The 13197-nt window shown below is 44.0% G+C and overlaps 1 protein-coding gene across 1 annotated transcript in view; it reads right to left on the reverse strand.

Annotated features, from left to right (window-relative positions):
• The window catches only part of LOC134444666 (galactosylgalactosylxylosylprotein 3-beta-glucuronosyltransferase 2-like), a 65975-nt gene extending 61569 nt beyond the window's left edge, over positions 1 to 4406 (reverse strand). Inside the window, exon 1 of the mRNA XM_063193902.1 lies at positions 3306 to 4406. Coding sequence (XP_063049972.1) covers positions 3306 to 3845 — 540 coding nt within the window. The 5' untranslated portion in view covers positions 3846 to 4406. The remainder of the gene's footprint in view (positions 1 to 3305) is intronic.
• Between the last annotated feature and the right edge of the window lie 8791 nt (positions 4407 to 13197).

The following is a 13197-nucleotide window of genomic DNA, read 5'->3' on the forward strand; positions in this document are numbered from 1 at the left end:
CTATGCCTTCTTCAATTAAGTTTGATGATTGTCTACTACAAGACAAATCAGACATTTGCAGTGCTCTTAACAAACATTTTTCTTTAGCCAGTCAAAGTTTTGACGATAGCAATAATCATTCCTTTATACCTAGGGCTGGACATGATATGCGTATCAGAGACAATGTCAGAGACGATGATCTGGAATTCAGGCTTCATCCTGTGTCTAAGCATACAGTGCTATCTGCTTTATTAGCAATTGATAGTCGCAAATCCACTGGAGAAGACCAGCTAGATCCCCTTTTTCTTCGCACTGCGGCATATATAATAGCAGAGCCATTATTGCACATTTTCAATTTTTCTATTTCCACTGGAGTTGTCCCTACACTATGGAAATTTGCACACATTACCCCGTTGCACAAGGGGGGTGATAAGACTGACCCTAACAACTATCGACCAATATCCAAGCTACCGTGTCTCTCAAAAATACTAGAGAAGTTGGTAAATGATCAGCTCAAAGAATTTCTAAATACCAATAATATTTTGAGCCCTCTCCAATCAGGCTTTAGGCCTAAACATAGTACAGTTACTGCTGCTACTAAAGTAATGGATGATATTATCACTTCTCTTGACAAGAAAAAACATTGTGCTGCCATCTTTGTGGACTTATCCAAAGCATTTGACACCGTGGACCATTCTCTGCTTCTACAAATTCTGCCTGGTATTGGTTTTAATGCAAGTGCCTGTAAATGGTTCCAGAGCTACCTTTCAAACAGACACCATACTGTAAAATTGGGTAATACTCAATCTGACCCCCTGCTAATAACCAAGGGGGTCCCACAAGGTTCAGTATTAGGTCCGGTACTCTTCACCATGTACATAAATAGCATACTTTCTCTCCTTTCCAACTGCTCTATTCATCTATATGCAGATGATACAATTTTGTATTGTGTTGCAGATTCTGTACAGCTAGCCTTGGAGAAATTGCAGCAGTCTTTTAATATCCTACAAAATGCCTTCATTAGTCTTAAGCTTCTACTTAATGTAAGCAAGACTAAATGTATGATCTTTACTCGATCTAAGCATGGCATGAAAAATGATTTTAATATATCTACTTTAGATGGGTCTGTTATTGAGAGAGTATCACATTATAAGTACCTGGGAATCTGGCTAGATGACAAGTTCACATTCAAGAAACATACTGACTGTCTTGTCACTACGCTCAGACAAAAGCTATCTTTCCTGCACAGAAATAAATATCACTTTCCTGTTTTCTGCAGAAAAAAGTTAATTGAAGCTACTTTTCTGTCTTCCCTTGACTATGGTGATATTATTTACAGACATGCACCACTCTCTAATCTGAAGGCACTTGACACTGTCTATCATTCAGCTCTTCGTTTTATTACTGGGGATCCATATAGTACACATCATTGCCTGTTATATGATAAAGTTGGGTGGGCTCCACTTTCTCACAGAAGGGACATGCATTATTTTATTTTTATTTATAAGGCCCTCACTGGCAAACTCCCATTTTATATTTCATCTCTTTTAGTTTGGCACTCCAACCCATACCAAACCCGCAGCAGCAATTTTTTACTGGAGGTCCCTTATGCCCGCACTGAACTGGGTAAAACAGCTTTTAGTGTCTGTGGACCTTCAGTTTGGAATAACTTACAACAAAGGATGGGTCTTCAAGCCTTTGTGCCATTAGAACATTTTAAAGTTACACTGGGAAGTTTTTTATCACATACTTGCACTTGTTTTAACTCATAAGTTTTAATTCATAGTTGTCTTAATTCTTACTTTTTATATGATTTATGGTGTATTGTGTATGTTCGTTGTTTATATATGATTTTATATGTGCAATTGTTTGTTTTACTCGACATCATTGTAAATGAGGGCTGGGCCCTCAATGATTCTTCGAGTTTAAATAAATGAAATGAAATGAGATCCCCTGAGTGGTATAGTAAACTCTCTGCCAAGAGGCCTGATTTGATAAACATAGGCTACCTCTTCACTGTGAATCATTTCAGTGTGCTGTGACTTATTTTGTTTATTTTGATTATGTTTTGTGTGTACAGTTTTGATTGATTGCAGTGTTATTTTGCATTCGCAGTGCAGTGTGTAGTTAACACACTCAGTAAATTACCTGTACTAGGCCTACTCAGTGCTCTCGCACTTAAGCCGTCACCGTTTCACGATATGTACCTGTATTGACTTCAGTAGAGTTAAGACTCTGTGTATATGGACTCAAGTGAACTGCCTGCTCATTTTGAAAACGAATAAGACTGAAAGCAGAAGAAAATAAAAACTATTGTATGTGCAACAGCTGTGTCATCCTTGTCATCTAGAACCTGTCGGGGAAAATTGTATTTTTAACATCTGGGTTGTCTCACCCTTAACGAGACTGGCGTAGTCACCTTTTAAAACCTAATTGCTTAAATGTTAGTAATCCTACCAACCTCCACTCTGCTACATACACACCAGCTTTTTACGCATTCGGTCAGAGTATTAATTCTCTTCACTGAATGTCTGGGAGACATAGTAATTAATTGCGCTGAGGCGTGACCTGCTAATGCTGTGGTAACCGGAGAACGCAATCCTCTTTCTGCAAAGTGTATTGCCTATCCGGGTGGCTTTCACGACAATGAATTTAATCCGTCAGAACACAAGATCTTTGCTCCGCTTATTAGTCAAGTCTACCCCGGATATACACCCAGTGAATATACGGGACTGTCAAGAATGTCCAGCCAAATTATTCTCCTCCCTTTCGGCAAATAACTTCAAAAACAATGGCCTAGAGGACTATGCATCCCGCCCGAGTTGACCTCTAGCTCCCGGGGAAGATTAAGGGCTTACCCAGCATGTTTACAGCAAATCCACGATGCCTACTTCATATGTTCAGAGGGGTTGGCATATGTCACAGGTCACACTGTAAAACGGATTTGGATGTGTGATGAATTGAGATGTGGGTTAGGGACCACCTACCAGATCCATGTAAGAGAAACAGAGACAAGAGACCCCACTGTGGACCCATCCTAAATTGTTTCAGCATGCACTATTGTATCTAATGATAATAGGATATAGTTGATTGTTCTCATTCATGGGCACAACATATCTGCGTTTGGAGTAACCTGAAGTTTCAAGTACTGTAATAGTTCTTATTGAATAAACGCAACTCAACAGCTCCCTCAACATCAAGTTTAAGTATCGGGATGGCATGAGTCAGGCTGCACTTGAGTGCTGTTATGTCCCCAGATATTCTAGAGGGCAAACAGAATAAAACATTACAAATACGCATTGCAATTAATGACATCGAGCAATTACCTCCTCAAATAACTCCAGGCTGTATGTATTGTCATCGTCGGCGAAAAAGACGATGCCCGAGTCCTTGAGGAAGCGACGTTGCCGTAGCCAGCCGAGCGCAGTGTTCCTCTGCTCCGTGGCTCGCGGCATACCGATCCGCTTAAAGCGCCGGGGCGTGAAGACGTTCAAGTGCGTGTACGGGACACCGCAGCGGGCGAGAAAGCGCGCCACCAACTCGGACTTACTGTTCGCATCCTCCACCACGATCCAGTGGAACTGAGGCACCTGACGGAAGGTGTTACAGAGCCTAGTGAGCTCGGCTTTTTGGACCGCTCTGTTGTACGTTGGAGTGATAGCGTAGATCACCGGCAGAGCTGCTGTGCGGTTCTTCCCGGGCAACGCGGGTCTCTCGTGGCGCTGTCCATTTCCAAGTCGCGAGAGGTAAGACTGCGCGGTGTGCCCAACGGAGGTGGATCTCTTCGTGTCCACGTCGATCATGATGATGACGATCAGAACCCAGGGCAGAAGTATAAAAAATCGGCTGTAGAATACTGACTTCATTGAAGTTTTTTTTTTAATTATTATTAGCAGGTCCGCGTACCCAAGACGGAGTTACCCATCCTCCTCAGAGCATCACTAGCGAGTGAAGTTCAAGTCTAACGGCCACATCTCCTTTGTCCGCTCCTACAATATTCCTGTATTAGACATCAGTGCACAAACCATCCCCTCTGATCGGAGACTTATGTTGTCTTCTGTCTGGTTCCAAATAGCACATGCAATCCGTGGGCGATTTAAACTTCTTCTAAGGACACGGCTGTCCCACCCTCATTCCCCTGTGCGCAAGGGATCGCTCTGCGAGTTTATCTCTGGCAAGGTATCCGTGTGTCGCCTCGGCTGATCCACAAAACGACAGTAGGTCTAGTAGTCACTCACTTCCTCCGTATAAAAAAATGCCATAACAACAAGGCGTCACCCTTCGTATTTTTGTTTTGCTTCATTTTCTTGTAAAAAGTAATCGGTAAATGTGAAGAGTAGGGAAGCAGCAGAGGAGTCAGATCGCAGTGCAGCGAGAATCGGAGACGAAGAAGGAGGAGAAGAGAGAGCTGTGAGAACGCGCTGATACGCTCCCTCCAAACGGCGCTGTCCACTGAGACACGCTGTCCGCCTTCATCCGCTTCACATGCGGGAGGGGAGGATGGACGAGAGAGGGAGGGTAGAGAGAGAGGGAGGGAGACAGAAAAGGGGAAGGGTGGGAGGAGCAGTCTTAAGATGTAGACCGCTAGGAATAGCCAATCACTTTTTTAAAGTCAATAATTGACGAATTTGCTTTGGGAAGATGTACAGTTTTACGCACAATCAACAGTCTGGAAATCAAAGATGACGGATGACGGATGGATGATGGCAGCTAAAGCATCTGTTTCTGCCTCATTAGGTGGATTTTCATTGCATCTATATCTGCATATATAGGGGTTGGACAAAATAAACATCTGTCATTTTTGTGTGACCGTGAAGAAATGCACACGACACAACTAGGATCTTATCTGATAGCAAAAGTAGATTTGAGTTTTATTTGTATAAGGAAAGAAAAAGTAGAAAAATACAAGTGTCCACGTTCTGGACATAAAAGAGCCTCAAAAGGAAATAAAATGAAAACAACCAGAAAAATACTTTTACAGGGTTGCTCTTTTTATCAAATGAAAATACTCGTCACAGTATACTGCCTCAAAACCCCAGGAGGCTATTCTAAATAGGCGATTACAAAATTGTTGAGTAGTTAAAAATGCAAGTCTGAACTACTAGCCATCAAATCTGTACCCCATAGTAACCACGGTACAAACGGTAGTGGTGATACTGGAGATGAGAAACACACATTATAACATTAGTACACCACAACCACAGTTCACTCTAGAAAGGTGCTTACCACTTTTCAAGAAAACCTTTTCACTTACTCAATACACACCGCGCCACACCAGCGCGTGATCACTGATCTTTACTTCACCGGACACCGAGGTTCCCTAGGTTGGGTGATACAGTATACAATCCATTTCAGTACTAATCACATCACAGTGTAATACATGGAGATATTCCTAATATTGTGACTTAAGTACTTAACGCCACCATATTTACACGTACGCTTACATGAACTCAACCTTAAATGATATTTACTCGTGGCGAGGCTAGGTTGAGACAGGGTAAACCATGCTGCAGTCAGGCAGCAAATCTGCATGTGAATCTAGGTCCATCTGTTACTTAGCGAACTATTTCACATTATCTTCAGTTCAATTCCTCATTTTAACTAAATGTAACAATATATTTTAACTAAATTAATGAACTTACAATGAACTTACAATCATTCTCGGGAAGATGATTTCGTGTCTCGCTTGCGCTTGCAAGGTTTCCTCATGAACCGTTCACTAAACCGGAAATCCCGCCCCAGCATTAAGTCACTTCCGGTTTTGAATAAAATTAAATCCCAAAATATTGAAACAAAATAAAATCATCAAAAACCTTAAATATGACCCGGTTACATTCTCCCCTGCTTACAAGTCACCGGCCTCGGTGACTACAAATGAGTTTCTTATTTCCCTCACAGCTTCTCTGAACAACACTGTGCTTAAGTCGGCAATTATTTGGGAGATTACAGCTGAAAAGCTTGGATCTAAAACTGACTTCGGTTCATGATGCAGGTTAGAGTGCTGACCTGCGGTCGACCTTTGACTTCTACGGGGAAGGGGACCGGGTTCAGGCATGGGATCACCTTCTGAAGCCAAGTCTGCATCGTCAGATTCTACCTCGTATTCGGGTTCGGGAACGTCTTCATCCCTGTCTGACTCACCCTCGATACTAGCCTCTGTGTTATCCTCACTGCTAGGTGTCATGACCTGACCAAGGTCCTCAGTGAGAGCAGGGGTATTGGCTGAGCTAGAAACCATCACTTCTTCCATGACTAAACCATCTAGAGTGTCACCTGAATTTAGACAGTCCTCTGGCGGGGACTCTGGGGTTCGTCTCAGATGCCGGTTATTGGTTTGTGACCTGGGGACTGGTAGGGACACACAGGGTCTGATGTCAACTCTGTTAACTCTTTTTGTAGGCCCTCCTTCTATAGGTTCTACGGTGTAAGTGGTTCCTTGAATCTGCACCACCCGATGAGGAATGGGCTTCCAGGCATCTTGAATCTTATTTCGGCCTGGGGGCCGGTTTCTGACATACACAATCTGACCTAGCTCAATCGAGGGACAGTACACCTTTTCATTGGACCTGGCAATGCGTTCAGCAGCTTTTTGTTCACCATACTCTTTGGCCCTGGCATGAGCCTCTTTCAAACGCCGCTGATGTATTGCCAACCAGTCGTGACTGGGTTCGACGGTGGACTCCTGTCCTAAAAGAGCATCAACTGGGAGGTGTGGGTCCACCCCGAACAGAAGGTAGTAGGGAGAGTAGCCTGTCGTTGAATGCGGGGTCACATTGTATGCATAGACTAACTCTGGCAAATACTCTGGCCATCTGCGTTTCTTCTCTGGTGGGAGAGTGCGCAAGAGGTCGTGTAACGTCCTATTAAATCGCTCACATTGGGCATTGCCCGTGGGATGATGGGGGGTTGTACGACTTTTCTTCACCCCATACAATTTACATAGCTCTGAAATCACTTCGCTTTCAAAATTTCGTCCCTGGTCTGAATGCAAACGCTCAGGGACCCCGTACTTCAAAAACCACTCCCGTAGCAGAACCTTGGCCGTGGTGTCTGCTTTTTGATCACGCGTTGGGAAAGCCTGAGTAAACTTAGTAAACACATCCGTGATCACTAAAACATTTTCCCTACCGTCACTAGCGGGTTCTAGAAGAGTAAAATTTACTGCGACTACTTCCAAGGGCCTGCTAGCCAGAAAAGACTTCATGGGAGGGTGAATCTTAGGATTGGGCATTTTGGTTAACAAACAGCGTTGACATTTCTTTATCCACTGCTTAACATCCTCATAAATCCCCACCCAAAAACATCTTGGTTTCAACAATTCCAGAGTTCGCTCAATGCCTTGGTGCCCCATAGAGCCATGAACACTCTCTAACACCTGGGTCTTTAAACAGCCTGGCAAGAGTAGCTGAGAGCATTCCCCATACCTCACGTCATCAATCACCCGATAAAGCAGTCCGTCCTTCTCCCTAATATATGGCCAATGTTTATTGACTAGGGATAACACTGGTTGGTCAAGGTGTTTCCTCTCCTTAAAGTTAGGCTTAGTCTTGCTGTCCCAGAACTTTCTAAAAGGGCCCAGTACTGGGTCCTGCACCTGAAATGCCCTCAAGTCATCTTTGGAGTAACCAGCTAACGTGGGAGTATTACCCTGGGCAGCAGAACCAGAACCATCTCCATTTTCAGTTGCGCGCATCTGCCTAATCTTACAACTCTCAAGACATGCGGTTGTTAGCTCAGTGCCGAGTGATGTCCCCTTCCGTATCACATTGCAGATAGCCACGCACCCATCATACTCCATGTCATCTGACATAAGTTCATGCTCCCCTGCAAATGGGTGCCTAGATAATGCATCAGTAGCCCGGTTGGACCGGCCTGGCCTGTATTGAACATCGAAATCAAAGACTGCTAACTGAGCCATCCATCGCTGTTCTAATGCTCCTAATCTTGCAGTGTTGAGATGGCACAATGGATTATTGTCAGTAAAGACAGTGAATTTAGAACCAAGCAGGTAGCCTCGGAACTTCTCTGATATTGCCCATTTCAGAGCCAGAAGTTCCAATTTCATACTGCTATAATTTCTGTCATTTCTTTCTGCATTTCTGAGCCTACGGCTTGCATACGCAATTACTCTCTTTTTTCCTCCTTGTTGTTGATACAAGACTGCTCCCAAACCTTGATTACTGGCGTCCGTCTCAACAATAAAAGGACGAGTAAAGTCAGCATACCCTAGTATTGGGGCACTAGTGAGTTTCTGCTTTAAAACATCAAACGAGTTCTGACATTGTGGAGTCCATTGACTGCACATCCATTGATTCACCTTAGAGGGAGGACCTGAATTCAAGCAGAAATTCACTAGATCATGAAGCGGGCTAGCTATATGTGAAAAGTGCTCCACAAATCGCCTATAGTACCCACAAAACCCTAAGAACGAGCGCAGCTCCTTCAGTGTGGTAGGCACGGGCCATTCTTTCACGGACACTATTTTGCCTGGGTCGGTTTCAATTCCCTCCGCTGATATCTGATGACCTAAGAACTTAACTTTCTGCTGCAGGAAGTGGCATTTCTCTAATTTGACTTTAAGACCGGTATCCTGCATTCGTTTCAAGACTATGTCCACTCTTTCGAGGTGCTCCTTGAATGTCTTTGAAAAGAGCAGAATGTCATCCAAAAACACCAACATTATTTGGAATATCAAGTCATTCATTGCAGTTTGCATTAATCTTTGAAACGTTGCAGGACCATTACAAACCCCCATGGGCATCACAAATACTCATATAGGCCAAAAGGGGTAGTGAAAGCGGTTTTATGCTGATCTTGTTCTTTTACTGCCACCTGGTGGTACCCGCTTGCTAAGTCAATTGTCGAGAAGAATTCAGCGCCCTGCAAAGCATCAAAACTCTCATCAATTCTTGGCAGCGGAAAAGCATCTTTCCGTGTCTTCAGGTTGAGCTTACGGAAATCAACACATAGCCGTATACTACCATCAGTTTTTCTCACTACTACCACTGGAGATGCGTAAGAGCTACAACTCTCTTTGATTATACCCTTCTTCAATAGCTTGGATATATGCTCTTTCACCTCTGTGTACTGGTTAGGTGGAATTTGCCGATAAGGTAGGTTCACAGGTACATCATCCACTAAGTTAATGTCATGCTTGACTCTGTCTGTGTATCCCAAGTCATCATCATCAACAGCAAAAACATTCACATACTTGGCAAGCACAGCCTTCAATTGCTCCTGTTGCTCCCCACTGCCTCCAATGTCTAATTTGTCCAAGACAGAGGAAGTGCCAGCACTACTGGCACTGGGCTGATCAACTGAGACATGTTCGGTACTTGCTGAGACACGGTTGAACTTCACTTTAACGGGAGATTCATCACTTAAGCACTCCACTGGGGAAAATACACCAAGACGGGTCCTAGGGTTTAACCACACATCTTCTGATGAAAGATTCACCACTTGCACAGGTACCATATTATTGCTAGCCTCAACCAAAGTGGGTAGAACTACAAGACCTCTCGGCAAAGTGAGGTTCCCCAGCTCTAATAGCCGCAAGCTGTCACCTTCTTGCACTTTCGGAAGACCTTTCGCCATAACCGTAACCACTGATGCTGAGGGGATGTGGGCTCCATCCCTACCTGCCAATTTGGCCACACTTCGCCTAGTGACGGTACACTTCTGCACCTGCTGAAAGGCACTTCTCCAGTCTGAATCAAGGTTCCCCCCGAGGACAGTATCGAATTCTGCATGCACTAATTGACGACAGCGGCTAATGATGTTCATGCCAATAATCACTGCAGTTTCTGAGTTTGGTGGGTCTTTCACAACAAGGAAGCCACAATCTGGTATTTTCAGGCCCATGGTCTCAATCTCTAGCTCAAGATATCCTATATATGGGATGTCTAATCCATTAGCAGCAGTTAATCTTAACCACCCAGTTGTAGCCAACATGTCGTTATCCTCCCCACCCAAATGCTGGCGGAAAAACTGTTCAGTTATGGTACTGACTTGGCTACCAGTATCTAGCAAGCTACTAGTGACAACACCGTGTATGTTAATATCAACAGTCGGACATGTTCCTACTGCACGGGCCAGTAACCGATCCTGAGAAATCGGGGTTTTAACTGAGTCTGTATTGCTCCCCCGAATCGCTTGACTCACCGCGATCGGGGCCTCTAGTTTCCCTGATTCCTACCGCTTTGGGGTGCATTTTGTTTCTGTGGGCAGTTCTTGGCTATATGCCCTTCTCCTTGACATTTGAGACAGATGGGTTTGCCATCATCTGTGAATTTCAACTGGGGTCGTCGGCGGGTATTGTTCTGTTCACTAGAATTTGTCCTCTGCATAGTTAGGGTCTTTACAGCAGCAGTCAACTCACTGATCTGTTTCCCTTGCTCAGCTACTACTTTGAAAAGATCACCTACAGTCCCAACATTCTGTTCATGAGCGGACATTGCATTGCACTGAGTCTCCCTATCTCCACTGTCTCCTTTAGGTCTGCTTTTAGAGGCTTTAGAATGGCTAGCATCCTCCACTGACCATAAATAGGCTTCTTCCCTGACCTGTATCATAGTGGAGTCAGGCTTCTCCCTGGCGAACTTCCTCAGTTCTCTCTTAAGGAGTGGATCACTTAGGCCTTCAATGAATTGATCTCTGAGAACTTTCTGCTCATTAGCTAGGGCATTAGGGTCTTGTTTCAAAACTACTCGCAAAATCTGACACAAGGCATGTGAGTAGCCCAGGATATCCTCCCCATCTTTTTGTTTTCGGTTATACAAATCATGCAGAAGCTGAGCTATGCACCTTTTATCTCTAAAGGCTTCTCTGAGGTATTTGAACAGGTCTGCCACGGGTAGTGACTTTCCCCCATTACGAAACCTCATCTCCTCTAGAGCAGCACCCTTTAACAGTGACATTACAAAGTCATACTTGTCATTTGCAGATTGGTATCGAGCATGTGCTACACGCTCAACCTCTTCAATAAAATCATCGACTGAGCGGCCATCTTTCTCATAGTCGCCACTGAAAGGCGTAATTTGGCGTTCCCTTGGCACATAAACATATGACCTCTGGGGTTCTGACCTCTGTGGTTCTTGACTCAAGGCAGCAATAGCTGCCAGGGCTTCACTTTGTTTACGTCTCAGTTCAGACACCTGTTCTAAAATGTCCCCGTCTCGAGGAACTTCCCCAGCGCCTCTATTTTCAGGCACTCGTTCCTCGCCCCCCACTGCTCCCTCTTGTCCCGGCTCCATTCTCAAAAGTCTTTCTCACAAGTAGTCAAGGATATTGGGTGTAGAGCAGTCGGCACCCTGGGCTGGTCCGAGGAAATCCTGGGAGCTACAGTCTCTTGGCCGAGAGTCCTCTCAGCTGATTCAAGGTCCACCGATCACTCCTGCCGGTCCCTCTGTCTGCACCCCGTCAGGCTCCAGCCGTCCAGCCGCTCACGTCTGCTTCGTATCACCACTACCGTTTACTGTTCTCCGCAGCAAGACACTAACCCACTCTAAACTATCAGATAACTCGACCCCACTCCTGGTACCAAAATTTGTGACCGTGAAGAAATGCACACGACACAACTAGGATCTTATCTGATAGCAAAAGTAGATTTGAGTTTTATTTGTATAAGGAAAGAAAAAGTAGAAAAATACAAGTGTCCACGTTCTGGACATAAAAGAGCCTCAAAAGGAAATAAAATGAAAACAACCAGAAAAATACTTTTACAGGGTTGCTCTTTTTATCAAATGAAAATACTCGTCACAGTATACTGCCTCAAAACCCCAGGAGGCTATTCTAAATAGGCGATTACAAAATTGTTGAGTAGTTAAAAATGCAAGTCTGAACTACTAGCCATCAAATCTGTACCCCATAGTAACCACGGTACAAACGGTAGTGGTGATACTGGAGATGAGAAACACACATTATAACATTAGTACACCACAACCACAGTTCACTCTAGAAAGGTGCTTACCACTTTTCAAGAAAACCTTTTCACTTACTCAATACACACCGCGCCACACCAGCGCGTGATCACTGATCTTTACTTCACCGGACACCGAGGTTCCCTAGGTTGGGTGATACAGTATACAATCCATTTCAGTACTAATCACATCACAGTGTAATACATGGAGATATTCCTAATATTGTGACTTAAGTACTTAACGCCACCATATTTACACGTACACTTACATGAACTCAAGCTTAAATGATATTTACTCGTGGCGAGGCTAGGTTGAGACAGGGTAAACCATGCTGCAGTCAGGCAGCAAATCTGCATGTGAATCTAGGTCCATCTGTTACTTAGCGAACTATTTCACATTATCTTCAGTTCAATTCCTCATTTTAACTAAATGTAACAATATATTTTAACTAAATTAATGAACTTACAATGAACTTACAATCATTCTCGGGAAGATGATTTCGTGTCTCGCTTGCGCTTGCAAGGTTTCCTCATGAACCGTTCACTAAACCGGAAATCCCGCCCCAGCATTAAGTCACTTCCGGTTTTGAATAAAATTAAATCCCAAAATATTGAAACAAAATAAAATCATCAAAAACCTTAAATATGACCCGGTTACATTAGTGTGGGAAGTTGTATGGCTCAAATGGACTAGCCTGTTAGCCAATCTTCATTCATTGCACACTACACCAGTAAAGTGAAGTGCGAAGGTTCACTTAGCAGGGCAAGAGCACAGTTTTCGTCAGCATTTTGCAATGCACACAACATTATGGATGACATATCATAGTTCAAAAAGGAGACATTCTTGGTGTGTGTGTAACTGTTGCTGTTGCATCTTTGACCGAGACAGCAAGTCTTTGTGATGTATCAAGAGCCACGGTATCCAAGGTAATGTCTGCATACCACCAAGAAGGATGAACCACATCCAACAGGATTAACTGTGGACGCAAGAGGAAGCTGTCTGAAAGCGATGTTTGTGTGACCGGCCGTGTGTATTGACCCTGTGGAGCTCTCGATTGACCGTTCTGGTGGAAACAAGAGAGTTGAGGCGCACATTTAATTCTACCGCTATTTGGACAGCTGTGGTTTTATTTTTTATTTTTGATACAGGCAGGTTAGCACCCAACCGTCCCTTTCAGAGTATTCAGACAGCTTCCTCTTACAATCATTGTGATGTTTTGCTGAAGGCCTCTAGTCCCTTTCCATGTCATGAATGGTGTGGCATAAATTAGTTGAAGTGCTCATTATGTGTGGATGTGTTT

Source organism: Engraulis encrasicolus, unplaced genomic scaffold (assembly GCF_034702125.1).
Source record: "Engraulis encrasicolus isolate BLACKSEA-1 unplaced genomic scaffold, IST_EnEncr_1.0 scaffold_64_np1212, whole genome shotgun sequence".
In the NCBI taxonomy this organism is placed as follows: Eukaryota; Metazoa; Chordata; class Actinopteri; order Clupeiformes; family Engraulidae; genus Engraulis; species Engraulis encrasicolus.